The 26,956-nt window shown below is 47.8% G+C and overlaps 1 protein-coding gene and 1 long non-coding RNA gene across 7 annotated transcripts in view; one reads left to right on the top strand and one right to left on the bottom strand.

Annotated features, from left to right (window-relative positions):
* Positions 1-5,393: 5,393 nt before the first annotated feature.
* On the bottom strand, positions 5,394-25,700 carry LOC147084920 (uncharacterized). Of its 2 annotated transcripts, XR_015075869.1 has the most exons (3): positions 25,569-25,624; positions 25,392-25,529; positions 5,394-5,783 (listed from the first exon to the last, which is right to left on the bottom strand). It is a non-coding gene; the product is annotated as an uncharacterized LOC147084920 (long non-coding RNA). The 2 variants fall into 2 exon arrangements; XR_015075868.1 differs by having other exon boundaries at positions 25,392-25,700.
* LOC147084919 (immunoglobulin superfamily member 1-like) overlaps positions 8,690-26,956 on the top strand; it is a 59,983-nt gene continuing 41,716 nt past the window's right edge. For all 5 annotated transcript variants that reach the window (XR_015075866.1, XR_015075865.1, XM_085979627.1 and 2 more), the window contains exons 1-2: positions 8,690-8,927; positions 19,428-19,457. Coding sequence is in view for 3 of the 5 variants with exons in the window: in XM_085979627.1 (XP_085835753.1) it covers positions 8,888-8,927; positions 19,428-19,457 (70 nt within the window). In the remaining 2 variants the exon portion in view is untranslated. The remainder of the gene's footprint in view (positions 8,928-19,427; positions 19,458-26,956) is intronic.

Raw genomic sequence — 26,956 nt, 5'->3', positions numbered from 1 at the left:
GGATTGTGAGTTGTGAGGAGGATGTAAAGAGGCTTCAAGGCGATTTGGACAAGATGGGACTCTACTCATTGGAGTTCAGAAGAATGAGAGGCGATCTTATCGAAACATATAAGATTGTGAGGGGGCTTGATCGGGTGGATGCGGTGAGGATGTTTCCGCTGATGGGTGAGACTAGAACTAGGGGGCATAATCTTAGAATAAGGGGCTGCACTTTCAAAACTGAGATGAGGAGAAACTTCTTCACTCAGAGGGTAGTAAATCTATGGAATTTCCTACCCCAGAGAGCTGTGGAAGCTGCAACATTAAATAAATTTAAAATGGAGATAGACATTTTCCTAGCAGATAAGGGAATTAGGGGTTACGGGGAGCGGGCAGGGAAGTGGACGTGAGTCTAGATTCAGATCAGCCATGATCCTATTGAATAGCGGAGCAGGCCCGAGGGGACGTATGGCCTACTCCTGCTCCTATTTCTTATGTTCTTATGAATGGGCAAATACATGGCAGATGCAGTATAATGTGGATAAATATGAAGTTATCCACTTCAGTAGGAAAAACAGAAAGGCAGGGTATATAAATGGTGCTAGATTGGGAAATGTTGATGTACAGAGGGACCTGGGTGTCCTTGTACACCAGTCACTGAAAGCAAACATGCAGGTCAGCAAGCAGTTAGGAAGGCAAATGGTATGTTGGCCTTCATTGCAAGAGGATTTGAGTACTGGAGCAAGGAGGTCTTAGTACAGTTATACAGGGCCTTGGTGAGACCACACCTGGAGTACTATGTGCAGTTTTGGTCTCCTTACCTAGGAGAGGATATTCTTGCCCTAGAGGGAGTGCAGCGAAGGTTCACCAGACTGATTCCTGGGATGGCAGGATTGTCGTATGAGGAGAGATTGGGTCGACTAGGCCTGTATTCACTAGAGTTTAGAAGAATGAGAGGGGATCGCATTGAAACGTATAAAATTCTGACAGGGCTAGACAGACTGGATGCAGGGAGGATGTTCCACCTGGCTGGGGGGTGTCTAGAACGAGGGGTCACACAGTCTCAGGATACGAGGTAGGACATTTAGGACTCAGATGAGGGGGAATTTCTTCACTCAGAGGGTGGTGAATCTTTGGAATTCTCTAACACAGAAGGCTGTGGAGGCCAAGTCACTGAGGCCTAGAAATTCGGTGGCGCCCCGATTGGGGCACCAGTCTCACCAGGGCGCCGGAAGTACCACCCCGGAAGGAGTCGCGAGCGCCCGCCGGAAATTCAGTTTGAGTGCCCCAAACGGAAGCGCGGCGCTGCTTGAGGTGCCCCGCATCCGTCTTGGGGCGCTGCAACTGAAAATCGCAGCACAACGTGCCGCAGCACCACAAGCTGCGGCACGGCACACTGTGGTACTGCAGGCCTTCCTCCCCTTCTTAATCTGAGATCGCGAGTGCCGGCAAAAGAGGCCGGCACCGAGGAGAAGTGCCGGGCTCTTGGGAGACAGCCGGCACAACGCGGGGGAGGGGGCGGGCTCAGGAGGCTGGGGACGGCTGCGCGGAGAGGTGCAGGCAGGCGGCCAGCAAAAAAAATGGTCGCCCCACACCTCAGCGCCTCTACCGCCGCAGGCAGGCCCCCCCTGAACCGGTCGCAAATTGCGACCGGCGTTACAGCGGGGGTGCTACCAAATTTGGCGATCGGGGCGGTAGCGGGGCGCTGCGCACACCGATGACGTCATCGGTGGTGGTGCAGCTCTACCGGCTAACACCGCCATTAGCGCCCCGCTAAATTTCGCGGGAGGCGCCAAACCCACTAAGCGCCCTCTTTGGGTGCTAACTGGTGGCACAGCCCACCGAATTTCTTGGCCTGAATATATTTAAGAAGGAAATTGATAGATTTCTAGACACAAAAGGCGTCACGGGGTATGGGGAGAGAGCGGGAATATGGTATTGAGATACAGGTTCAACCATGATCATACTGAATGGTGGAGCAGGCTCGAAGAGCCAAATGGCCTACTCCTATTTTTGTATGTTTCTGTGTTTCTGTGAGTAGGCCATAGGGCCCTTCGAGCCTCCTCCGCCATTCAATAACATCAGGGTTGATCATCGACCTCAACTCCTCTTTCTCGCCTGACCTCCATATCCCTCGATTCCCCAAGAATCCAAAAATCTATCTGTCTCAGCCTTGAATAGACTCAAATATTCAGCATTCACAGCCCTCTGGGGCAGAGAATTCCAAAGATTCACAAAACTCTTAGAGAAGAAATTCCTCCTCATCTCAGACTTAAATAGCCTACCCCAAATCCTAAGACTATGCCCCCTAGTTCTATTAACTCCAGCCAGGGGGAAACAGCCTCTCATCATCTACCCTGTCAATCCCCTTCAGAATCTTGTATGTTTCAATGAGATCACCTCTCATTCTTCTAAACTCCAGGGAGTATAGGCCCATTCTACACAATCTCTCATCCCAGGAATCAATCTAGTGAACCTTCGTTGCACCGCCTCCAAGGCAAGTATATCCTTCCGTAGATAAGGAGACCAAAACTGTGCACAGTACTCCAGGTGTGGTCTCACCAAGGCCCTGTACAATTGTAGCAAGACTTCCTCACTCTTATACTCCAACCCCCTTGCAATAAAGGCCAACATGCCATTTGCCTTCCTTATTGCTCGCTGTGCCTGCATGCTAGCTTTCTGTGTTTCTTGCACGAGGACACCCAAATCTCTCTGAACACCAACATTTGAAAGTTTCTCACCATTTAAAAAATATTCTGTTTTTCTATTCTTCCTGCCAAAGTGAATAACCTCACATTTCCCTACATTATACTCCATCTGCCACCTTCCTGCCCACTCACTTCATCTGTCTATATCCCATTGCAGACTCTTTGGCCCCGATTTTCGGCTTGTGTGGGAAATGGTCGGGTTTCCCCGAATGTGGGGTTTCTGACACACAAAAAAATGTGTCAGCCAGCTCCACGCAATTTTCCCTCAAGTGGCCAATTAATTCCCAGCATGTGGGCAGCCTTTGCTAATTGTCCAATTCATGTCAGAAAGCCCCAAAGTATGATGTCATCATTCGTGGTGCTTTCAAAGTGCCCAGCAAGCTTCTCCACCTCTGCAGGCTTCTCAACCACTCTTGCACAATGGCAGAGGAGCCTACAGCAGCTGCTGCCAGCGGCAGAGGCCGAGCTGCGGCCAAATTCAACGAGACGTCATTGCAAACCTTGGTGGATGGGGTAAGGGCCCACAGGGAGGTCCTCGACCCTCGCTCAGGGAGGAAGAGGCCTCCCAAAGGGTCCACGGCTGCCTGGATGGAGGTGGCAGCAGAGGTAAACTCTCTGGGTGTCACCCGTCGCACCTGGCTGCAGTGCAGGAAGCGCTTCCATGACCTTCACCGCACAGGGAAAGCAAGTATGAAGTTTCCATCACCCTCAACCTCATCCCCATTGCCTTTACCCAACAGCACTCAGCTTCAGCAATCTCTTCTTCCACATCCCACTTCACAGTCACATCCATGCACCCTTACCCATTCCGTCTCTCTCAATGCTCACATTCACATAACTATTCCACCATCCAGTCTTGTAAATAGTTTTAATGCCATCATTTTCCTGTACATAAAAAATCTGGTGCCAGCTGCTGCAGTTATGGCGTCTGTCATTTGGCGAATGGGGATGTCACATAGAGGCCTTAGGATAACTTGCAGATGACTGCAAGCTGGTCAAAGTTGTTGGAAAGTGCAGGCATGGGCCACTGTCCATGGTCAGTTCAGAAGCAGTGAGGCTGCAGTGTTCGATGTACCAGGCTACGCAAATCTGCCCAGGACGAGTGCGTTCCCTGCATTCCGCCCAGCAATGTTCTCATGCACTGGTGCTGCTGGTGTTGCTGATGATGCTGTTGCTGGAGTTGCTCCAGCCTCCTCTGCTGTTGGAGATCCTCTAATGCCAGGAAGAGAACGTCCCAAAGGCCTCCCATGCTTCTGGCAGATGCCTCCGTTGAGGAGGCGCTGAGTTAGGGTGGTGAGAGGGGCTTCCCAGGAGCTCACACTGGAGAAGTGTGTGAGGCTCCAAATTTCTACAGCTGTGCCTAAGCCTTCAAAAAGTTCCCCCAAGCCTTCATCAACAAGGTCCTGCAGCCTGCAAATGCTGCCTGCTTAAATCTCTTCAGTCCTCATTGACCTGCAGCTGCAAGCAAGCAAGCCAGCACTTTTCACACCAGGTCTCGTCAGCGGGGTTCCCTGCAGGCGTCTTTCACGTGGGGAAAGCCCTAAAATCGCAACGGCCCCTCAAAATCTACTTAAAACAAGGTAATAATTGGTGATTTATGTTCTGACAGCCAGTCCCGCCAGCAGCGGGCGGGACTGAAACGGGTCGCGGAGAAACGGCGGTCCGAAAGTTGGACGGGGCGGGGAATCATGCAGGGGGGTCGCGAACCGCTTTTTCGGCGATTTTCGGCCCCCGGCCGCCTGAAAATCCGCCCGACGGCTGGCAGAAAATCGGGGTCCTTGTGTTCTCCTCACAGCTTACTGTCCCACCTAGCTTTGTTTCATCTGCAAACTTGGTTACATTACCCTCGGTCCCTTTAACTAGCTCATTGATATAGATTGTAAATAGCTGAGGCCCCAACACTGATCCTTGTGGCACCCCACTAGTTACAGCCTGCAAACCTGAAAAACATGTTTATCCCTACTCTCTGTTTTTTGTCCGTTAGCCAATCCTCTCTCCACGCTACTATATTACCCCAACCCCAGGAGCCCTAATCTTGTGTAATAACCTTTTATGTGGCACCTTATCAAATGCCTTTTGGAAATCCAAATATACTATATCCACTTGTTCCCCTTTACCAGTACATATTGGCGTTCATGCTCCACACGAGCCTCCTCCCCTTTTCCTCATCGAAATCTATCAGCATAACCCTCTATTCCCTTCTCCCTCATATGCTTGTCCAGCCTCCCCTTAAATGCATCGATACTATTCGCTTCAACCACTCCCTGTGGGAGCGACTTTCACATTTTCAACACTCTCTGGGTAAAGACGTTTCATCTGAATTCCCTACTGGTTTTCTTGGTGACTATCTTATATTGATGGCCTCTAGTTTTGCTCTTCCCCATAAGTGGAAACATTCTCTCTGTATCCATGCTATCAAAACCTTTCATAATTTTAAAAACCACTATTAGGTCACACCTCAGCCTTCACTTTTCAAGAGAAAAGAGACCCAGCTTGTTCATTCTTTCTTGATAAGTATACCCTGGCATTTGATCCTTATAAATCTTTTCTGCACCCTCTCCAGTGCCTCTATATCCTTTTTATAATATGGCCACCAGAATTGTACGCAGTGTATAATGCATTTCTGATGTAAGCCCCCGAAGTGCGGACCAAGTGATATACAAGGTCAACGTCACCGGCTTGTTGCAAGAAAGACAGACCCAATAATTGAAGTCAAAACGGTTTATTCAGGCCTGGGGAGAACTTCCTGCGTCCCTACACAAGACCAAAACTCCAACAAGCCGCTCAAAGTCCACACAGTTATACACATTTTGCAAGTCATACCTCCTCAGAGATCCAATCAATTTAACCGTCTATACATTAATCACTATCTGGGAGTGTACAGAGTTAACATATAGGATAAGTTTTGTTTCCCTATGGATGAGTCATACTGGTCTGCTGATTTCTTGGAAATACCCCTTCTGGCCCCCACTAAGTTTTATTTCTCCAGAAACAAGTCATACTCCTTCTGCCTCTGTAAGGTTCAGTTTCCTGGAAATGAGTCATACCAGTGTCACCTTTTGTAAGTCTCATCTCTCCAAACTGGTAGAGTCATTACTGCAATTAAACATACAAGTAATTAGTACACTTCATCTTTAAACATCCTGTGGCTGCAATTGAATCCTGTTTGTCTTGCCCTGTTATGCCCAATTTTTAATATCTTACTTCAATTTCAAAGTTATTTTTCTTATCATATTACACACTATCCAACTTTTACAATTAGCAAAAAAATACAGAGTACAATGTTTGAATAACTTATGGGACACATCGGCAATGGTGTTGGTATGCTAATGACTTCGGTACCACAGAGAAGGGGATTTCCTAACTTTGCTGCTTTTTATCGAAAATGACATTGTCCACATCATGTCACTGTAGCCTTAAGCTAAACAATGTGCAGCAAAACCTCATTGTGCAAGAAACAGACAGGGAAATAAGTATTGCAAGAGTTCCCCCTAGCCTCAAGCAATTGAAAATTTGCAAACATAGAAACATAGAAGATAGGAGCAGGAGTAGGCCATTCAGCCCCTCGAGCCTGCTCTGCCATTCAATGAGATCATGGCTGATCATCCAAATTCAGTACCCTGTCCCTGCTTTCTCCCCATACCCCTTGATCCCTTTAGCCTTAAGAAATATATCCAACTCCTTTTTGAATATATTTAATGAATTGGCCTCTACTGCCTTCTGTGGTAGAGAATTCCACAGGTTCACCACTCTCTGGGTGAAGAAATTCCTCCTCATCTCTGTCCTAAATGGACTACCCCTTAACCTTAGACTGGGAACCCTGGTTCTGGACTCCCCCGACCATTGGGAACATCCTTCCTGCATCTAGTCTGTCTAGTCCTGTTAGAATCTTATAAGTTTCAATGAGATCCCCTCTCATTCTTCTAAACTCCAGCGAGTATAAGCCCAATCAACCCAACCTCTCCTCATATGTCATTCCTGCCATCCCAGGTATCAGCCTGGTGAATCTTCGCTGAACTCTTTCCTTGGCAAGAACATCCTTCCTCAGATAAGGCGACCAAAACTGCACACAATACTCAAGATGTGGTCTCACCTCCACAATGCAAGTGTCAATGCATTTTCTGCTACGATAAGATTGCCTTTCACTGCCACTGAGCTCCGCGGGAAGGGACTCGCTTCTACCCTTCAGCAATTGTTACATCAACATGCTTCTATTTGCATGACAAGAAGACTCGTGCCTTTGCCATAGCGAGATGGTTCCTGCAGTCTGCAAGAAACAGTTTCTCAACCCAGCTCCACTTGGCTTTGCTCCAGTTCGGCATGTACGCAAGTTCGCACTGGTCAGAAAGAGGAAGCAGCGACAGTCACAGGCGAAATATTGATCCTAGGGCAAAGTAAAACAACTGGTAAATGGTATGTTGGCCTTCGTAGCGAGAGGGTTCGAGTACAGGAGCAAGGATGTCTTGCTGCAGCTGTACAGGGCCTTGGTGAGACCACACCTTGAGTATTGTGTGCAGTTTTGGTCGCCTTATCTGAGGAAGGATGTTCTTGCCATGGAGGGAGTTCAGCGAAGATTCACCAAGCTGATACCTGGGATGGCTGGAATGACATATGAGGAGAGGTTGTGTCGATTGGGCTGATGCTCGCTGGAGTTTAGAAGAATGAGAGGGGATCTCATTGGCCCTGAAATTAGGATCGGGGGCTTGCCGCGTGTGTAAGCCCCCGATCTGCTCTCGCCCTGCGCGCCGACATCTGAAGCCCGGGCCTGCTCGCATTTCCTGTCACAGGCCCGGTTCCGATGTCGGCGCGATGTGCTTACCTGATCCAGCGGTGTAGTTAGTGCGATGTGCCGGCTGGGATCAGGTGAGCACTGTGCAGCCAATCAGGGGAGGGGAAACTCATTCATGAGTTTGACAGTAAGAGCTGTCAAACTCATGAAAAGTATGGGCTGCCAAAACACTACTTTAACTTTAAATAAAATTTTAAAAAACATCCCACTGATTGTATTAACTATAAAGAAGTTTTAAAAAATGTTTTAAACAATTAATCAATTTTTTGAAAAAAATAAATTTTTAAAAAATAGGGTCTAAAACTAAACTTACCATCCTGTAAATTCTTTAAAAATAACAAACCTGTGGAAAAAACATTTCTACATTGTACTAAAAGCCCACTTACCTGTAAAACTAAATACTTACGTCTTGTTTTTCCACACGTAAAGACCGGAGGCCTTTACACGCGCGCAACTCTGGAAAAAAAAAAGGAATTTCACTGCGCATGCGCTGCCTGTGCAGTCGCGCGCGCTCTGCCTCTTAACCCCTTGGGTCAGAGGACAGGAAATGCTGGTTTTCAGCGCATGCGCTGTGCATGCTGAAAACCGGCAATTCCTCCGGGCACACGCGTGAGTACCCGGTCCGTACTCACGCGTTGTGCCTGGAATTACTGGGCCAACGAAACTTATAAAAATTCTAACAGGACTAGACAGACTAGATGCGGGAAGGTTGTTCCCGATGGCAGGGGAGTCCAGAACCAGGGGTCACAGTCTAAGGATAAGGGGTAAGCCATTTAGGACTGAGATGAGGAGGAATTTCTTCACCCAGAGAGTGGTGAACCTGTGGAATTCTCTACCACAGAAGGCAGTGGAGGCCAATTCATTAAATATATTCAAGAAGGAGTTAGATATATTTCTTAAGGCTAAAGGGATCAAGGGATATGGGGAGAAAGCAGGGACAGGGCACTGAGTTTGGATGATCAGCCATGATCTCATTGAATGGCGGAGCAGGCTCAAGGGGCCGAATGGCCTACTCCTGCTCCTATCTTCTATGTTTCTATGTAAAGGGATGCACAGAACCGCAGGAGATAGAATGCAGAACTCACAAGCCGCCTATTAAGAAATAGCACCGCCCAGTTTCATTATGTATTGTACTTTACGTCAATAACACGTCCTTAGTGAATTTGCATTTTTCACTGACAATGTGACTCGTTTGCTGCGTAACGTCCTTCCTTTTTGACTTGGCAACTGTCTCACGAGCTTCCTGTTTGTGCGAAATGCTTGCCAAATACGGGTTTCCTGCCCAAATGTTTCTTACCAAAGACTTTCATTCTAGCTTGCACAGCTGCTGCAGTTTCATTGTTTTTTTTCCAGTAGCTCAACCCTGGCAGGCGAATACGCAGTGGACTTACGCTCTCCTCGCTCTCACTCTATGGGCAAGATGTTCCCAGCGGTCTTTCTACTTGTAATGGGTGAGTACTTGCCTTGCCACCGCTGTGCGTGCAACTGCACACTTTGATAATCTCTTTTAAGAACGATATGGGGATTACCTGGTCAGAAAGCAACCTTTCACTTCTGCTCCCTGTCCCTGTTCTGTAGTGAGATGAAGTCCTACTGTTTTTTTGTTTAGAAACATGGGCCTAGAAATTCAGTTGTTAGCGCCAGCCGCTAGCGCCTTAGGAGGAGGAGAAGTGGGGCGCTAAGCGGCTGGCACCCGGGCGCGGCGCGATCTGCGCCTCTCGCGAACTGCACTCAATATTTAGCGGCGGCGCTAAACCGCAGCGCCCGCTCAGCTGCGCGCGCAGATCGTGACGTCATTTCATGGTGCAACACCTTTGGTGCACCCCGAACTGGAACTTCAGTGGCGCCGCCCTTCTTTGCGCCTGGCGCCCCCAGCCACTGGTAGAGGGGAACGGTTCCCAGTCGCTGCGGGGCGCGGGGGGCGCTAATTAAAGGCGACTCCTCCTGCATTATAAGTGACGGCCATTTTGTGCCAATCCTTCTTTGTGAGAGATGGATATTTGGAGAGAGACAAAGGGAGAGAGCTTTCTTGTTTGACTCAGCGCTCGCACAGGTACTTCTGGCTTCAGGCCAGAGCTTTGCACTTGGATTTCACTTACAGTGCCATAGCCTTAATTCGCCACATATAATGGGGGCTGCAATGGGTGGAAACGTTGGCTTTCTGCATTGCATTCAAAGGGATCAGAGACGCCATGAGAGAGTGTCAGTCATGGCCAGACGGAGAGGGGCCAACAGGCGTCAGCACAGGAGGCCTTACCCACCCAGGGTATACCGCCAGCAGTTCTCATATCTGAACATGTCTGAGGAGCAGTGTGTTCGGAGGCTGCGATTCAGAAGGGAGGTGGTCACTGAGATCTGCCACCTGCTTCGCACAGATCTGCAGCCACAGCTGAGGAGCAGGACGTTTCTGTCGGTGGCAGTGAAGGTGACGGTGGCTCTCAACTTCTATGCCACCGGCTCCTTCCAATCCGCTACTGGGGACATTGCCAACATCTCCCAGTTCGCGGTACATTGCTGCGTCCGCCAGCTGAACAAGGCCCTTTTCAGAAGGAGACGTCAGTACATCTCCTTCCCCATGACCCTGGACAAGCTGCAAGAGCGTGCAATGGGATTTGGAAGAATAGCGGGCTTTCCCATGGTCCAGGGCATAGAACTGATGAACCAGCAATGGTCAGGCCTTGCTTCAGGGCTGCAGTGTGCAGGGCATGGCAGCCAAACAAGTTGACCCTCCCCCATTAAGCGCTGACCGGCGCCAGCGTGTCTGCCTTCATTCAGAAACTCGCCGCACCTGCGCTGCGCCAGCCCTCGGTGTTAGCGCCTCGGCACGCCAGCTTAGCGCCTTATGATAGTTGTGCATCACCTGCTTTAGCGCAGCAGCAACCTCTTGGGGTGATGCAACTGAATATTGGCGAAGGTGGCGGTAAGTTGCGCCAGGTGCTAAATTTAGCGAACGACGGGTGTAGCGCCCCAAACATGGCTATACTGAATTTCTAGGCCATAGAAACAGAGAAGATAGGAGCAGGAGTAGACCATTCGGCCCCTCGAGCCTGCTCCGCCATTCAATGAGATCATGGCTGATCATCCAAATTCAGTACCCTGTCTCTGCTTTCTCCCCATATCTCTTGATCCCTTTAGCCTTAAGAAATATATCCAATTCCTTCTTGAATATATTTAATGAATTGGCCTCTACTGCCTTCTGTGGTAGAGAATTTCACAGGTTCACCACTCTCTGGGTGAAGAAATTCCTCCTCATTTCTGTCCTAAATGGCTTACCCCTTATCCTTAGACTGTGAGCCCTGGTTCTGGACTCCCCCGACCATCAGGAACATCCTTCCTGCAACTAGTCTGTCTAGTCCTGTTAGAATTTTATAAGTTTCAATGAGATCCCCTCTCATTCTTCTAAACTCCAGCGAGTATAAGCCCAATTGACCCAATCTCTCCTCGTACATCATTCCTGCCGTCCCAGATATCTCGCCAGATTTTACCTGGAGTGTGATCCAGTGGATCCCGTCAGTTTCCCGCCGGGCGGATTAGGCTGAAATTAATCCCCTCCCCCACCAGTTTACTGCAGCAAGTATATATTCCGCTCAATCAATCCCGCGACAACCATTTAGATTCGAGAACCGAAAGTACAATTTCAAAATTTACTGATTACGTCAAATTCTGGGAATGTGGTTAATACTGTGGAAGACTGCGAAGAACCCCGCCCCCTCCTCCACAAGACATTTACAAACTTGCAGAATAGGCATCCAGATGGCAAATTAATGTCAAAATGTGAGCTGGTGCATTTTAGTTGGAAGAATAAGGAGCGTGAACGTTCCTTGGAAATTAGGGGGAGAAATTCAGTATCGCCCCATTTGGGGCGCAATTATCGGCCGGGCGCAAAGATTAGCGCCTGGCGCTAATTATCACCTCCATAAGAACATAAGAAGTAGGAGCAGGAGTAGGCCATACGGCCCCTCGGGCCTGCTCCGCCATTCAATAGGATCATGGCTGATCCGAACCTAGACTCACGTCCACTTCCCTGCCCTCTCCCCGTAACCCCTAATTCCCTTATCTGCTAGGAAACTGTCTATCTCCGTTTTAAATTTATTTAATGTTGCAGCTTCCACAGCTCTCTGGGGTAGCAAATTCCATAGATTTACTACCTCTGAGTGAAGAAGTGTCTCCTCATCTCAGTTTTGAAAGGGCAGCCCCTTATTCTAAGATTATGCCCCCCAGTTCTAGTCTCACCCATCAGTGGAAACATCCTCACCGTATCCACCCGATCAAGCCCCCTCACAATCTTATATGTTTCGATAAGATCACCTCTCATTCTTCTGAACTCCAATGATTAGAGGCACAACCTACTCAACCTTTCCTCATACGTCAACCCCCTCATCTCCGGAATCAACCGAGTGAACCTTCTCTGAACCGCCTCGAGAGCAAGTATATCTTTTCTTAAATATGGAAACCAAAACTGCACGCAGTATTCTAGGTGTGGCCTCACCAATACCTTGGATAACTGCAGCAAGACGTCCCTGTTTTTATACTCCATCCCCCTTGCAATAAAAGCCAAGATTCCATTGGCCTTCCTGATCACCTGCTGCACCTGCATACTAACCTTTTGTGTTTCATGCACCAGGACCCCCAGATCCCTTTGTACTGTAGCACTTTGCAGTGTCTCTCCATTTAGATAATAACTTGCTCTTTGATTTTTTCTGCCAAAATGCATAACCTCAAACTTTCCAATATTATATTTCATCTGCCAAATCTCTGCCCACTCACTTAGCCTGTCTATGTCCTTTTGCAGGTTTTTTATGTCCTCCTCACTCACTGCTTTCCCTCCCATCTTTGTATCGTCGCAGATTGGGTGACCGCTTTGCGGAACACCTCCGTTCAGTCCGTAAGGGTGACCCCGAGCTTCCGGTCGCCTGTCATTTTAATTCACGGCCCCATTCCTACTCGGACCTCACCGTCCTTGGCCTCTTGTATTGATCCACGGAAGCTCAACGTAAACTCGAAGAACAGCAAATCATCTTCCGATTAGGCACTTTGCAGCCTTCTGGACTCAATATCGAGTTCAATAATTTCAGATCATAACCTCGGTCTCTATTAACTTTTTCCCTTTAATTTTTTCCACCACTTTGTTTTGGGTCCTCCTTTCCCCCCCGCCCCCACTTCTTTCCTTTTGTTTCTCTCTCTCACCTGGCAGCTGTCCTTATCCTGCCAGTACACTTCACACCTAATCTCAGCTGCCTTTTGTCTCCACGGGTCCATTACCATCTCATCTGGCTTCTAATACCTTTTATTGTCTCCTTTTCTTCTTCTGTTCGATCGCAGCTTTGCCTTCGATCTTTTTATTTTCTTTCCAGTTTTGAAGAAGGGTTTCAACCCGAAACATCAACTCAAATTTCGCTCCACGGATGTTACCTGACCTGCTCTGTTTTTCCAGCATTCTCTGTTGTTATTTTGGATTTCCAGCACCTGCAGTATTTTGCTATCGGACTTTGTATCGTCGGCAAACTTGGATATGTTGCACTCGGTCCCTTCCTCCAAATCGTTAACATAGATTGTAAAGAGTTGGGGTCCCAGCACTGACCCCTGTGGAACACCACTAGTTACTGATTGCCAGCCCGAGAATGAACCATTTATCCCAACTCTTTGTTTTCTGTTAGACAGCCAACCTTCCACCCATGCCAGTATATTACCCCCAATCCTGTGATTTTTTTATCTTGATCAGTAATTTTTTGTGTGGAACCTTGTCAAATGCCTTTTGGAAGTCCAAATACACTACATCCACTGGTTCCCCTTTATCCACCCTGTATGTTACGTCCTCAAAGAATTCGAGCAAATTTGTCAAACATGACTTCCCCTGGCGGGTGGCCTTGATCAGGCTTGCTCTGTCCGGCCTAAAGAAGTGCGGTTTGCACTCGGCACAGGTCTGGCAGTTCCTGGTCATGGTCCTGACCTCCTCGATGGAGTAGGTCAGGTTGCGGGCCTTAATGAAGTGGTAAAGCCTGGTGACCCCGGGGTGGCAGAGGTCGTTGTGGAGGGTCTGAAGTCTATCAATTTGCGCGCTGGCGCATGTAATTCGCGATAGAGCGTCAGGGGGTTCGTTCAGCTTACCAGGCCGGTACAAGATATCATAATCGTAGGTGGATAGCTCGATTCTCCACCTCAAGATCTTGTCGTTCTTGATTTTACCCCTCAGCTTGTTATTAAACATAAAAGCGACTGAACGCTGGTCGGTGAGGAGGGTAAATCGCTTGCCTGCGAGGTAATGCCTCCAGCGGCGTACCGCCTCCACAATCGCCTGGGCCTCCTTCTCGACCGAAGAGTGTCGGATCTCAGGGCCCTGTAGGGTCCTTGAGAAGAAGGCCACCGGTCTCCCCTCCTGGTTGAGGGTAGCGGCTAGGGCGAAGTCGGATGCATCGCTCTCCACTTGGAAGGGGATGGACTCATCCACTGCGTGCATAGTGGCCTTAGCAATGTCTCCCCTGATGAGGGAGAAGGCCGCGCGCGCTTCTTCCGTAAGGGGGAAGGAGGTGGACTTCATGAGGGGTCTGGCTTTGTCCGCATAATTCGGCACCCATTGGGCATAGTAGGCGAAGAGCCCCAGGGTTCTCTTCAGCGCCTTTGGACAGTGGGGAAGGGGTAGCCCCATGAGGGGACGCATTCTTTCGGGATCGGGGCCGATGATTCTGTTCTCTACTACGCAGCCGAGGATGGCAAGGCGCGAGGTGTTAAACACACATTCCTCCTTCTTGGATCCGATCACCCACGAGGGTGGGCTCTGTTATTTAGTCAATAAAAACCTATAGTTACTTTCTTAACTCGTCGCTTTTCATTGGACGAATTGATAGGTGTATCAATGGACTCCAACATTTTGCCAACCACAGATGTTAGGCTAACTGGTCTATAGTTTCCAGCTTTTTGTCTACTTCCCTTCTTAAATAAGGGTGTTACATTAGCAGTTTTCCAATCTGCCGGGACCTTTCCTGAGTCCAGGGAGTTTTGGAAAATAATCACCAGTGAATCCACAATCCCTACCGCCACTTCTCTCAAGACCCTAGGATGTAGGCCATCAGGCCCGGGGGATTTATCCGCCTTAAGTCCCATTATTTTACCGAGAACCATTTCCTTAGTGATTTTAATCGTGTTTAGCTCCTCCCCCCCTTTAGCCCCCTGTTTGTCCAGTGTTGGGATATTTTTAGTGTCCTCTACTGTAAAGACTGATACAAAATATTTGTTCAGTGTCTTTGCCATCTCCATGTTCCCCACCACTAGTTTCCCGGTCTCATCCTCTAAGGGACCAACGTTCACTTTAGCCACCCTTTTTCTTTTTATATAGCTGTAGAAACTCTTGCTATCTGTTTTAATATTTTTTGCTAGTTTACTTTCATAATCTACCTTCCCTTTCTTAATTAATCTTTTAGCAAACTTGGCTTTTATCGCCCCTGGTGGTGATGGGAGCGCTAAATCAGGCGCTTCACACGTCCCTTAAGACTCTAAGGCCGAGGAGCGAGGCGCTACCTCAGAGCGCGGGCGAAGCTCATGTAATGTCATTCAGCAATGGAACACAGACACAGTCCTTAAAGGGGAATGGTCATCGACCTGAAACGTTAAATCTGTTTCTCTCTTCACAGATGCTGCTTGACCTGCTGAGTTTCTCCTGCATTTTCTGTTTTTATCTTAAAGGGGAGGGTTGATCTTGCTAGGCATCCACATCCTGCTCATTGCAGCCTTGAATCTCGGCCTGGAGAGGCCTGTACATCAAATCTGCTGGAAAGAACAATGGAGAGGCCCAGGGAAAGAGCTCAAAGTGCAGCCCCCATAGTCTCTTCTAAATCAATACAAGGGCAAATCAAAACCAACCTGCAAAGTACTGCTCAGTACCCAAAACTCCTTCACATAGTGTAGAATCTCTCCAGAAGTCTCTCTCTCTCTCTCTCTCAGAATGCGTGTTGCAAAAATGTCACTGACCAAAGAAGGCAGGAAGTGGTCGTCTTTAAATAGCGCTCCCCTAGTCCCTTTCTGACAGCGTAACGCTCCCCTCAACCTGTCGTTGCTAGCAGCAGGCGGTAAGGCAGGGGGGCGCCACTCAGTATCCGGTCCGGGGCACTAACGGGGCGTTGCGCGCTCGACTGATGTCACGATCTGCCGGCGCAGGAGATCGTGGCGGTATTGTTTAGCGCTGCTGCAAAATGTCTGGTCAATTTCGCGAGTGGCGCACACATCGCCGCGCCCGGGCGCTAGTTGCTTTGCGCCCCACTTGGCGCCCTCTTAAGGCGCTAGCGGGTGGCACTACCAACTGAATTTTTCCCCCTAAGAGTCTAAATAGGGCAGAGGAGCAAAAGCATCATGGGAGTACAGATACACAAATCATTAAAAGGAGCAACGCAGGTTAATAAGGCCACAACAACGCAAATAGAGTATTGGGATAATAGATGATACAAATGGTCTGGAGGCAAAAAGTTATCAGCGCCCAACAGTGAGGATCTTTGTCCCACATATTTGTTAATGGGATATTTTAAGAAATTTTACGCTGTTTTCCATATTCCCAACACAATGTAAATGTCTATACAGAGGTTCCCAAACTTGTAAGGTGCGTTGGGTGCTGAGTGTATGGGCAGAGGGCGAGGAGCCTCGACCAACTCTGAGAAAGAAGGTTGTGGTTTCAAGCCCCACTCCCAAGATTCGGGCCTATATCTGTTGATTCCCCTAGAGTCCAAAAATCTATCTGTCTTAACCTTGAATATACTCAACGATTCAGCATCCACAGCCCTAAGGTGTAGCGAATTCCAAAGATTCACAACCCTCTGAGTGAAGAAAGTCCTCCTCATCTCAGTCTTAAATGGCCGACCCCTTATCCTGAGCCTAGGACTCATAGTTCTTGTGTGTATAAGTAATCAGTTACTACGTACTAGAAGGAGCTGTGATGGGTCCAAATTGAGATATTTTTGGTGCAAAAATAATCAGTTGCTTTGCGCCAGAAGCAGCTCTGAAGGATCCAACCAGTGATGCTTTTGGGCTTATACTCGCTGGAGCGAGAGGATTCGAGTACAGGAGCGAGGATGTCTTGCTGCAGTTGTACAGGGCCTTGGTGAGACCACACCTTTAGTATTGTGTGCAGTTTTGGTCACCTTATCTGAGGAAGGATGTTCTTGCCATGGAGGGAGTGCAGCGAAGATTCACCAGGCTGATACCTGGGATGGCAGGAATGACGTATGAGGAGAGATTGGGTCGATTGGGCTTATACTCGCTGGAGTTTAGATGAATGAGAGGGGATCTCATTGAAACTTATCAAATTCTAACAGGACTAGACAGACTAGATGCAGGAAGGATGTTCCCGATGGCGGGGGAGTCCAGAACCAGGGGTCACAGTCTAAGGATAAGGGGTAAGCCATTTAGGACTGAGATGAGGAGGAATTTCTTCACTCAGAGAGTGGTGAACCTGTGGAATTCTCTACCACAGAAGGCAGTGGAGGCCAATTCATTAAATATATTCAAGAAAGAGTTGGATATATTTCTTAAGGCTAAAGGGATCAAGGGATATGGGGAGAAAGCAGGGACAGGGTACTGAATTTGGATGATCAGCCATGATCTCATTGAATGTTGGAGCAGGCTCGAGGGGCCGAATGGCCTACACCTGCTCCTATCTTCTATGTTTCTATGTTTCTATGCAACAGTAATCAGATGCTATGTGTCGGCAGCAGATCTGAAGGATCCAATCAGAGATGCTTTTTGCTGCAACAGTAATCAGTTGCTATGCGCCAGAAGCAACTCAAAAATGGGCAATCACATATAGTTAGTGCCCACCAAAAGGAGTTCTGGTAGGCCCCCACCAGAGAGGCTTTTGCTGTAACATTAATTAAGTTAACATGCAGCGAAAGTAGCTGCAGTGGGTCAAATCTCGGCTTTACAAATCAGCCACAATATACGCCACTAATGGTTACGCAAGAACATAAGAAATAGGAGCAGGAGTAGGCCAATCGGCCCCTCGAGCCTGCTCCGCCATTCAATAAGATCATGGCTGATCTGATCCTAACCGCCAATCCACTATGACAGGACTATCTCCTGAATCTAACAGAATTAGACACACGAAATAGGAGCAGGATCAGGCTACACGGCCCCTGGGCCCGCTCCGCTTCCCACAGGGCCATGACCTATCCGAACCTAGACTCATGTCCAAATTCCTGCCCGCACCCCGTAACCCTTAATTCCCTTTTCTACTAGGAAACTGTCTATTTCTGTTTTAAATTTATGTAACGATGTAGCTTCAACAGCTTTTTGGGGCAGCATATTCCATGGACCTACCACCCTCTGAGTGAAGTAGTTCCTCCTCATCTCAGTTTTGAAAGAGCAGCCCCTTATTCTAAGACTATGCCCCCTAGTTCTAGTTTCACCCATCATCTGGAACATCCTCCCTGCATCCACCCGATCCAACCCCTTCATAATCTTATATGTTTCAATAAGATCGCCTCTCATTCTTCTGAACTCCAATGAGTAGAGTCCCAATCTACTCAACCTCTCTTCATATGTCCATCCCCTCATCCCCGGGATTAATCGAGTGAACCTTCTTTGTACTGACTCGAGAGCAAGTATGTCCTTTCTTAAGTATGGACACCAAAACTGTATGCAGTATTCCAGGTGCGGTCTCACCAATACCTTGTACAACTGAAGCAATACCTCCCTATTTTTATATTCTATCCCCCTAGCAATGAAAGCCAACATTCCATTGGCCTTCTTAATCACTTGCTGCACCTGCATACTAACCTTTTGAGTTTCGTGCACCAGGACCCCCAGATCCCTTTGTACTTCAGTACTTTCAAGTTTCTTGCCATTAAGATAATAACTTGCTCTACGATTTTTCCTGCCAAAGTGCATAACCTCACACTTTCCAGTATTGTATTCCATCTGCCAAATCTCTGCCCACTTACTTAGCCTGTCTATGTCCCCTTGCAGGTTTTTTATGTCCTCCTCACTCACTACTTTCCCTCCCATCTTAGTATCATCTGCAAAATTTGATGTGTTACACTCGGTCCCCTCCTCCAAATCGTTAATATAGATTGTAAAGAGTTGGGGACCCAGCACTGACCCCTGCGGAACACCACTAGTTACTGATTGCCAGTCTGAGAATGAACCATTTATCCCAACTCTCTGCCTTCTGTTAGATAGCCAATCCTCTATCCATGCCAGAATATTACCCCCAATCCCGTGATTTTTTATCTTAAGCAATAATCTTTTGTGTGGCACCTTGTCAAATGCCTTTTGGAAGTCTAAATACACTACGTCCACTGGTTCACCTTTATCCACCCTATATGTTACTTCCTCAAAGAACTCCAGCAAATTTGTCAAACATGACTTCCCCTTCATAAAACCATGCTGACTTTGTCTTATTAAATTATGATTATCCAAATGTCCTGTTACTGTCTCCTTAATAATGGACTCCAAAATTTTACCTACCACAGATGTTAGGCTAACCGGTCTATAGTTTCCAGCCTTCTGTCTACTGCCCTTTTTAAATAAGGGTGTTACATTAGCAGTTTTCCAGTCTGCCGGGACTGCATCAGTTCAAGCGAAACACATTTCTGTGACATTTCCTGGATGCAGCATGGAAGCCGAGATCCTTGAAGGAGTTGCCTATTTGAGGCACACGATCGTTATAGGAATGAAGCCAGTTTTGATGCCGTTTTCATGCCAATGGGTATGAAATCAGTCGTATTCTGTCAGGTGTAGCACCCCGTCAATACTGCACTGAGATGTTGGTCTAGATTAAGAGCTCAAGTCTCTGAAGTGGGGCGTGAAACCACAAGCTTCTTTCTCAGAGGTGAAAGTGTTACCAAGGGTGACACTGTAAAGGGCTCTGACACGTTGTTATTTGCAAAGCTCGATACTTAAATGTTAATGTTGATTGCGGTGCTTAAAATTGATTTGTGACTTTATCTTTTTCCACCAATTCATTTCAGGATTTTTCTTGGAAAACAAGAGAGCTCACGGTATGTCTCTATAATAATTACAGCGCTTAATACTTACAAATATAATAATAATGTATACTAATAATAATAATAGTGTCAGCTGTGGCTCAGCTGGTAGCACAGTCGCCTGCTGAGTCAGAAGATTGTGGGTTCAAGTCCCACTCCAGAGACTTGAGCACAAATATCTAAGCTAACAATCCAGTGCATCACTGAGGGAGCGTCGCAGTGTCGGAGGTGCTGACTTTCAGATGAGACGTTAAACCGAGGCCCCGTCGTCGCTCTCTCTCAGTTGGACGTAAAAAATCCCATGGCACTATTTCGAGGAAGAGCAGTGGGGTTCTCCCCGGTGTCCTGGGGCCAATATTTATCCCTCAATCAACATCACTAAAACAGATTATCTGGTCATTATCACATTGATGCCTGTGGGAGCTTGCTGTGCGCAAATTGGCCGCCGCTTTTGCAACATGACAACAGGGACTACAGTTCAAAAAACGTATTTAATTGGCCGTAACGCGCTTTGGGATGTCCTGAGTTCGTGAAAGGCGATAACTAAATGGAAGTATTTTATTTCTTTAATTAAATGATTTCAGTAGAGATTCCTTGAAGGCACTATTTCGAAGAAAAGCAGCAGAGTTCTCCCCGGTGTCCTGACCAATATGTATCCCTCACTCAACACCCCAAATAAAAAAAGATTAATTGGCCCAGAAATTCGGGTCTCCACGGGTGAGTACGCATGGGGTACTCACCCGTAAGCCCAATGGAAGTGCTGGTTTCCTGCATGCACTGCGCATGCGCGGGAAACCGGCACTTCCGTTCCCCTGAAAGAAGGGGTTCAGAGGTGGAACGCGTGTGCCGGAGAGGCAGCGCGTGTGCATCGAACTTATGTTTTTTTTGCAGGTTTTCCCGGGAAGGTAAGTCTCCAGAAGTTAGACATTTAAAAAGCAGTCGCAAGGCCTACTTTTAACAAGGTAAGTGGGGTATTAATTAAAATTAAAACATTTTTTCCACAGGTTTATTATTTTAAAATACTTTAAAGAAAGCTAAGTTTATTTTTAGCCCCATTAGAAAATAAAATTATGTTTTTCAAAAATTTAAATTATTGTTTAAAATAGTTATTTCATGTAATTTATAGTTCATTTTAAAAATGTGACTTTTTAAAATTTATCTGAAGATTTAGTGATGTTTTGGGGCTTATAGTATTTATAGGTTTGACAGGTCCTGTCAAACTTATGAATGAAGCATTCCCTGCTCCGATTGGCTCTCCATGGCCCACGTGATCCCAGGGGACGCTTCGAACAAACTGCGCCCCTGGGATACGCAAGCACTGCGCGCCGGCAGTTGGAGGAGGCTCAGGATCGGAATCCCACACGGGCCCACAGCTCAACGGCCGGCGCGCTAGGTAAGTGCAGGTCGGGGGCTTACACCGGCGATAAGCCACCGACCCGAATTTCTGGGCAAATTATCTGGTTCTTATTATATTGCTGCTGTTGGGAGCTTGTTGTGCGCAACTTGGCTGCCATGTTTCCCTATATTGCAACAATGACTACACTCCAAAAGTACTTCATTGGCTGTAAAGCACTTTAGGACGTCCTGAGGTCGTCAAACGCGCTGTAGAAATGCAAGTAAAGTTTTACAGCTTGCTTGTATATACATCACTTTTTGACAAATTAAACCAATGGCCCAGAAATTCGGGTCGGGGACTTCCCGCGGGCGCAAGCCCCCGACGTGCACTTACCTAGCGCGCCGGCCGTTGAGCTGTGGGCCCCCGTGGGATTCCGATCCTGGGCCTGCTCCAACTGCCGGCGCGCAGTGCTTGCATATCCCAGGGGCGCAGTTAGTTCGATGCGTCCCCTGGGATCACGTGGGCCATGGGGAGCCAATCGGAGCAGGGAATGCTTCATTCATAAGTTTGACAGGAAGAGCTGTCAAACCTATCAATAATATAAGCCCCAAAACATCACTAAATCTTCAAATAATTTTTTTTTAAAAATCACATTTTTAAAATAAACTATAAATTACATGAAATAACTATTTGAAACAATAATTTAAATTTTTGAAAAAAATAATTTTATTTTCTAACGGGGCTAAAAATAAAATTACCTTGCTTTAAAGTATTTAAAAATAATAAACCTGTGGAAAAAATGTTTTAATTTTAATTAATTCACCACTTACCTTGTTACAAGCAGGCCCTGCGCCTGCTTTTTAAATGTCTAACTTCTGGAGACTTACCCTCCCAGAGAAACCTGCAAAAAAAACATAAGTTCGATGCGCACGCGCTGCCTCTCCGGCGCATGCGTTCGACTTCTGAACCTCTTCCTTCAGGGGAACGGAAGTGCCGGTTTCCCGCGCATGCGCAGTGCATGCAGGAAACCGGCACTTCCATTGGGCCTACGGCTGAGTACCCAGTGCGTACTCACCCGTGGAGACCCGAATTTCTGGGCCCCAGCTGTTCACAATATATATTATTGATCTGGACGAGGGAATTGGATGTAATATCTCCAAATTTGCAGACGACACAAAGCTGGGTGGGAGGGTATGCTGTGAGGAGGATGTCGTGAAACTCCAGAACGATTTGGACAGGTTGGGTGATTGTGCAGAAGCATGGCAGATGCAGTATAATGTGGATAAATGCGAGGTTATCCACTTTGGTGGCAAAAACAGGAAGGCAGATTATTATTTGAATGGCAATAGATTGGGAGAAGGGGAAGTGCAAAGAGACCTGGGTGTTCTTGTGCACCAGTCGCTGAAGGTAAGCATGCAGGTGCAGCAGGCGGTTAAGAAGGCAAATGGTATGTTGGCCTTCGTAGCAAGAGGGTTCGAGTACAGGAACAAGGATGTCTTGCTACAGTTGTACAGGGCCTTGGTGAAACCACACCTTGAGTATTGTGTGCACTTTTGGTCGCCTTACCTGAGGAAGGACGTTCTTGCCATGGAAGGAGTGCAGCGAAGATTCACCAGGCTGATACCTGGGATGGCAGGAATGACGTATGAGGAGAGATTGTGTTGATTGGGCTTATACTCACTGGAGTTTAGAAGATTGAGAGGAGATCTCATCAAAACCTATAAAATTCTGTCAGGCCTGGACAGACTAGATGCAGGAAGGATGTTCCCGGTGGCCGGGGGTTCCAGAGCCAGGGGTCATAGTCGAAGGATAAGGGGTAAGCCATTTAGGACTGAAATGTGGAGGAATTTCTTCACCCAGAGAGTGGTGAACCTGTGGAATTCTCTACCACAGAAGGCAGTGGAGGCCAATTCATTAAATATATTCAAGAAGGAGTTGGATATATTTCTTAAGGTTAAAGGGATCAAGGGATATGGGGAGAAGGCAGGAACAGGGTACTGAATTTGGATGATCAGCCATGATCTCATTGAATGGCGGAGCAGGCTCGAGGGGCCGAATGGCCTACTCCTGCTCCTATCTTCTATGTTTCTATGTTTCTATGTATACATTTATGTAGCGCCTGAAATGTAGGAAAATGTTCCAAGGTGCTTCACGGGGTCGATTATCAAAGGTCATTGACACCGAACCACGTAAACAGATTTTAGGGCAAGTGACCAAAAGCTTGGTCAAAGAGGTAGGTTTTAAGGAGCGTCTTTAAGGGAGAGAGAGAGAATGGCGAGAAATTTATGGAGGGAAATCAAGAGCTTAGGGCCCCAGGCAGCTGAAAGCATGGTCGGCAATGATGGATCGATGGAAATCCGAGATGCACAACAGGGCAGAATTGGAGGAGCGCGGAGGTCTATGAGGGCTGGTGGGTTGGAAGAGGTTACAGAGATAGGGAGGGTTTTCAGGAGAATTTTCTTCATCAGAACGTTTCCTGACCAACGAGGAAGGATGTGTTGCTGGAACTAGTACTGGGTAATAGAAACATAGAAGATAGGAGCAGGAGTAGGCCAGTCGGCCCCTCGAGCCCGCTCCGCCATTCAATGCGATCATGGCTGATCATCCAAATTCAGTACCCTGTCCCTGCCTTTTCCCCATATCCCTTGATCCCTTTAGCCTTAAGAAATATCTCCAACTCCTTCATGAATATATTTATTGAACTGGCCTCCACCGCCTCCTGTGGTAGAGAATTCCACAGGTTCACCACTCTCTGGGTGAAGAAGTTCCCCGTCATCTCTGTCCTAAATGGCTTACCCCTTATCCTTAGACTGTGACCCCTGGTTCTGGACTCCCCGACCATTGGGAACATCCTTCCTGCATCTAGTCTGTCTAGTCCTGTCAGAATTTTATAAGTTTCAATGATATCCCCTCTCATTCTTCTAAACTCCAGCGAGTATAAGCCCGATTGACCCAATCTCTCCTCATACGTCATTCCTGCCATCCCAGGTATCAGCCTGGTGAATCTTCGCTGCACTCCCTCCATGGCAAGAACATCCTTCCTCAGATAAGGCGACCAAAACTGCACACAATACTCAAGACGTGGTCTCACCAAGGCCCTGTACAACTGCAGCAAGGCATCCTTGTTCCTGCACTCAAACCCTCTCGCTACGAAGGCCAACATACCATTTGCCTTCTTAACCGCCTGCTGCACCTGCATGCTTACCTTCAGCGACTGGTGCACAAGGACACCCAGGTCTCGTTGCACTTCCCCTTCTCCCAATCTATTGCCATTCAGATAATAATCTGCCTTCCTGTTTTTGACAGCATAGTGGTTAACCTCGCATTTATCCACGTTGTATTGCATCTGCCATTCTTCTGCCCAATCACCCAACCTGCCCAAACCATCCTGGAGTTTCTCGGCATCCTCCTCACAGCACACACGCCCACCCAGCTTTGTGTCGTCTGCAAACTTGGAGATATTACATCTAGTTCCCTCGTCTAGATCATTAATGAAGTGGCTCAAGTGGAGAATGTCACAGTCTGGCAGTTTAGCGGGAATAGTGATCATAGCAACGTCAGTTTTGGGTACGATAGCATGGTGGTTATATTACTTTACTAGTAATCCAGAGGGTTGGACTAATAATCCGTGAGACATGAGTTCAAATGCCACCACAGGAATTTAAATTCAGTTAATTAAATAAAATCTAGAATAAAAAGCTCGTATCAGTAATGGTGACCAAGAAACTAATGGATTATTGTAAAAATCCAACTGGCTCACTAATTTCCTTTATGGAAGGAAATCTTCTGTCTTTACCTGACCTCGCCAAGATGTGACTCCAGACCCACAGCATTGTGCTTGACTCTTAACTGCCCTCTGATATGGCCTAGCAAACCATTCAGTTGTATTCAAGAAGGCGGCTCACCACCACCTTCTCAAGGGCAACGAGAGATGGGCAATAAATGCTGGCCTTGCCGGCGACGTCCAAATCTCGTAAATTATTTTTTAAAAAGATTAGATATGGAGCAGGGCAAGGAGCAATCTGGAACAAAAACACTTAACCGGAGAAGGGCTAACTTCAACGAATCGAGGAATGTTCTGGCCCTGGTAAGTTGGAGTCAAAGACTGGCAGGTAAAAATGCAATGGAGCAATCGGCTGTCATTAAAGAGCATTTGGTTCGGGTACAGTCGAGGTACATTCCTACACGGGGGGGACAGGTAGGGCAACCAAAGCCAGAGCTCCCTGGATGACGAATGATTTAGAGAGTAGGATGAAGCATAGAGAGAGGCGTGTGGCAGATGCCAGCTTGATAATACAAGGGAGAATCAGGCTGAATATAAAAAAGTACGTTGGAGAAATGAATTCTCCAACTGCCTCCCGGCATCCACAACGTTTGGAGGCAGTGAGTTCAAAAACAAAAGCAACAACTTGCATTTATATAGCGCCTTTAACGTGTTAAAATGTCCCAAGGCGCTTTACAGTGTGGCAGTACCACCAGGTGTCCCTTACTTATAATACATAATTCCCTTTAACTTAACTATGTATATATATATTACTTACCTGTTCGGGCCGTTGCCCCTTTAAGAACGCGTACTAACGCACTGACGTCACGTCGCGTGTCCCCTGACTCACCTAGATGCGAACCGGCCCAGCTCGGCCTTCCACTCCCGCGACGGCCGCCGGCACAGCTTGGCCTCCCGCTCCTGCGGTGGCACGCCGGCCCAGTTCGGCCTCCCGCGCCCGCGAAGGCCGCCGCCGGCCCGGTTCGGCCTCCCGCGCCCGCGAAGGCCGCCGCCGGCCCGGTTCGGCCTCTCGCTCCCGCGACTTCGGCCGCAACGGCCGGGTAGACGTGCCGACATCACGGCGCGGCTCACGTGACCGCGCAAACGCGCTGACATCACGACGCGGTCACGTGACCACACAAGCGCGGGAAAACGCGGCCGAGCGTGATGACGTCATCACGCAATCCGCGAGACTGCGGACTCAGGCCTCATGGCGTCCCTGCTGGGGAAAGACCTACTCCAAGGCTCTCCTGCATCCATCTCTGTTTCCTGTACCTACCTGTTGGAATTCGGTTAATCTTGAATTAAAGAACTTCTTGATTGTTCTCCTGAAGTCGAACTCGATTATTTAGTAGGAATTCGTCCAATTCCTACTTAGGTGAACCCGAATACCTACAACAGGACTATTAAAAGAAAAAAACTACACCGAACCACATAAGCAGCAATTAGGGCAGTGACCAAAACCTTGGTCAAAGAGGTAGGTTTTAAGGAGCGTCTTAAAGGAGCGAAGATGGTAGTGAGGTGGAGAGGTTTAGGCAGGGAATTCCAGAGCTTAGGGCCTAGGCAACAGAAGGCACAGACCCCAATGGTGGAGCGATTATAAACAGGGATGCACAAGAGGGCAGAATTAGAGGAGCGCAGGTATCTCGGGGGTGGGGGGGGGGTTGTGTGCCTGGAAGAGATTACAGACATAGGGAGGGGGCGAGGCCCATGGAGGGATTTGAAAATAGGGATGACAATTTTGAAATCGAGGCGTCGCTTAACAGGGAGCCAATGTAGGTCAGCGAGCACAGGGTAAATGGGCGAAGGGGACTCAGTGCCAGTTAGGACACGGGCGGTTTTGGATGACGTCAAGTTTACGTAGGGTGGAATGTGGGAGGCCGGCCAGGAGTGCGTTGGAATAGTCAAGTCTAGTGCTCTGCTAAACTTTCTGTGAAAAAGCGCTTCCTGATTTTGTCCTTAAATGGTTCTAATTATCTCCTTAACATTCACCGCCTGATTGCCTCCACATCTGCAAAGGTTTCCTCAAAATGTCTGGCTCTTAGAACCATAGAAACATAGAAGATAGGAGCAGGAGTAGGCCATTCGGCCCCTTGAGCCTGCTCCGCCATTCAATGAGATCATGGCTGATCATCCAAATTCAGTACCCTGTCTCTGATTTCTCCCCATATCCCTTGATCCCTTTAGCCTTAAGAAATATATCCAACTCCTTCTTGAATATATTTAATGAATTGGCCTCTACTGCCTTCTGTGGTAGAGAATTCCACAGGTTCACCACTCTCTGGGTGAATAAATTCCTCCTCATTTCTGTCCTAAATGGCCTACCCCTTATCATTAGACTGTGACCCCTGGTTCTGGACACTCCAACCATCAGGAACATCCTTCCTGCATCTAGACTGTCCAGTCCTGTCAGAA

The sequence above is a fragment of the Somniosus microcephalus genome, unplaced genomic scaffold, assembly GCF_052327205.1.
Source record: "Somniosus microcephalus isolate GS21.2 unplaced genomic scaffold, FLI_Smic_1.0 unresolved_chr9, whole genome shotgun sequence".
NCBI lineage: Eukaryota > Metazoa > Chordata > Chondrichthyes > Squaliformes > Somniosidae > Somniosus > Somniosus microcephalus.
The sequence above is the reverse complement of the archived record's forward strand: the minus strand, read 5'-3'. Positions and strand labels throughout refer to the sequence as shown.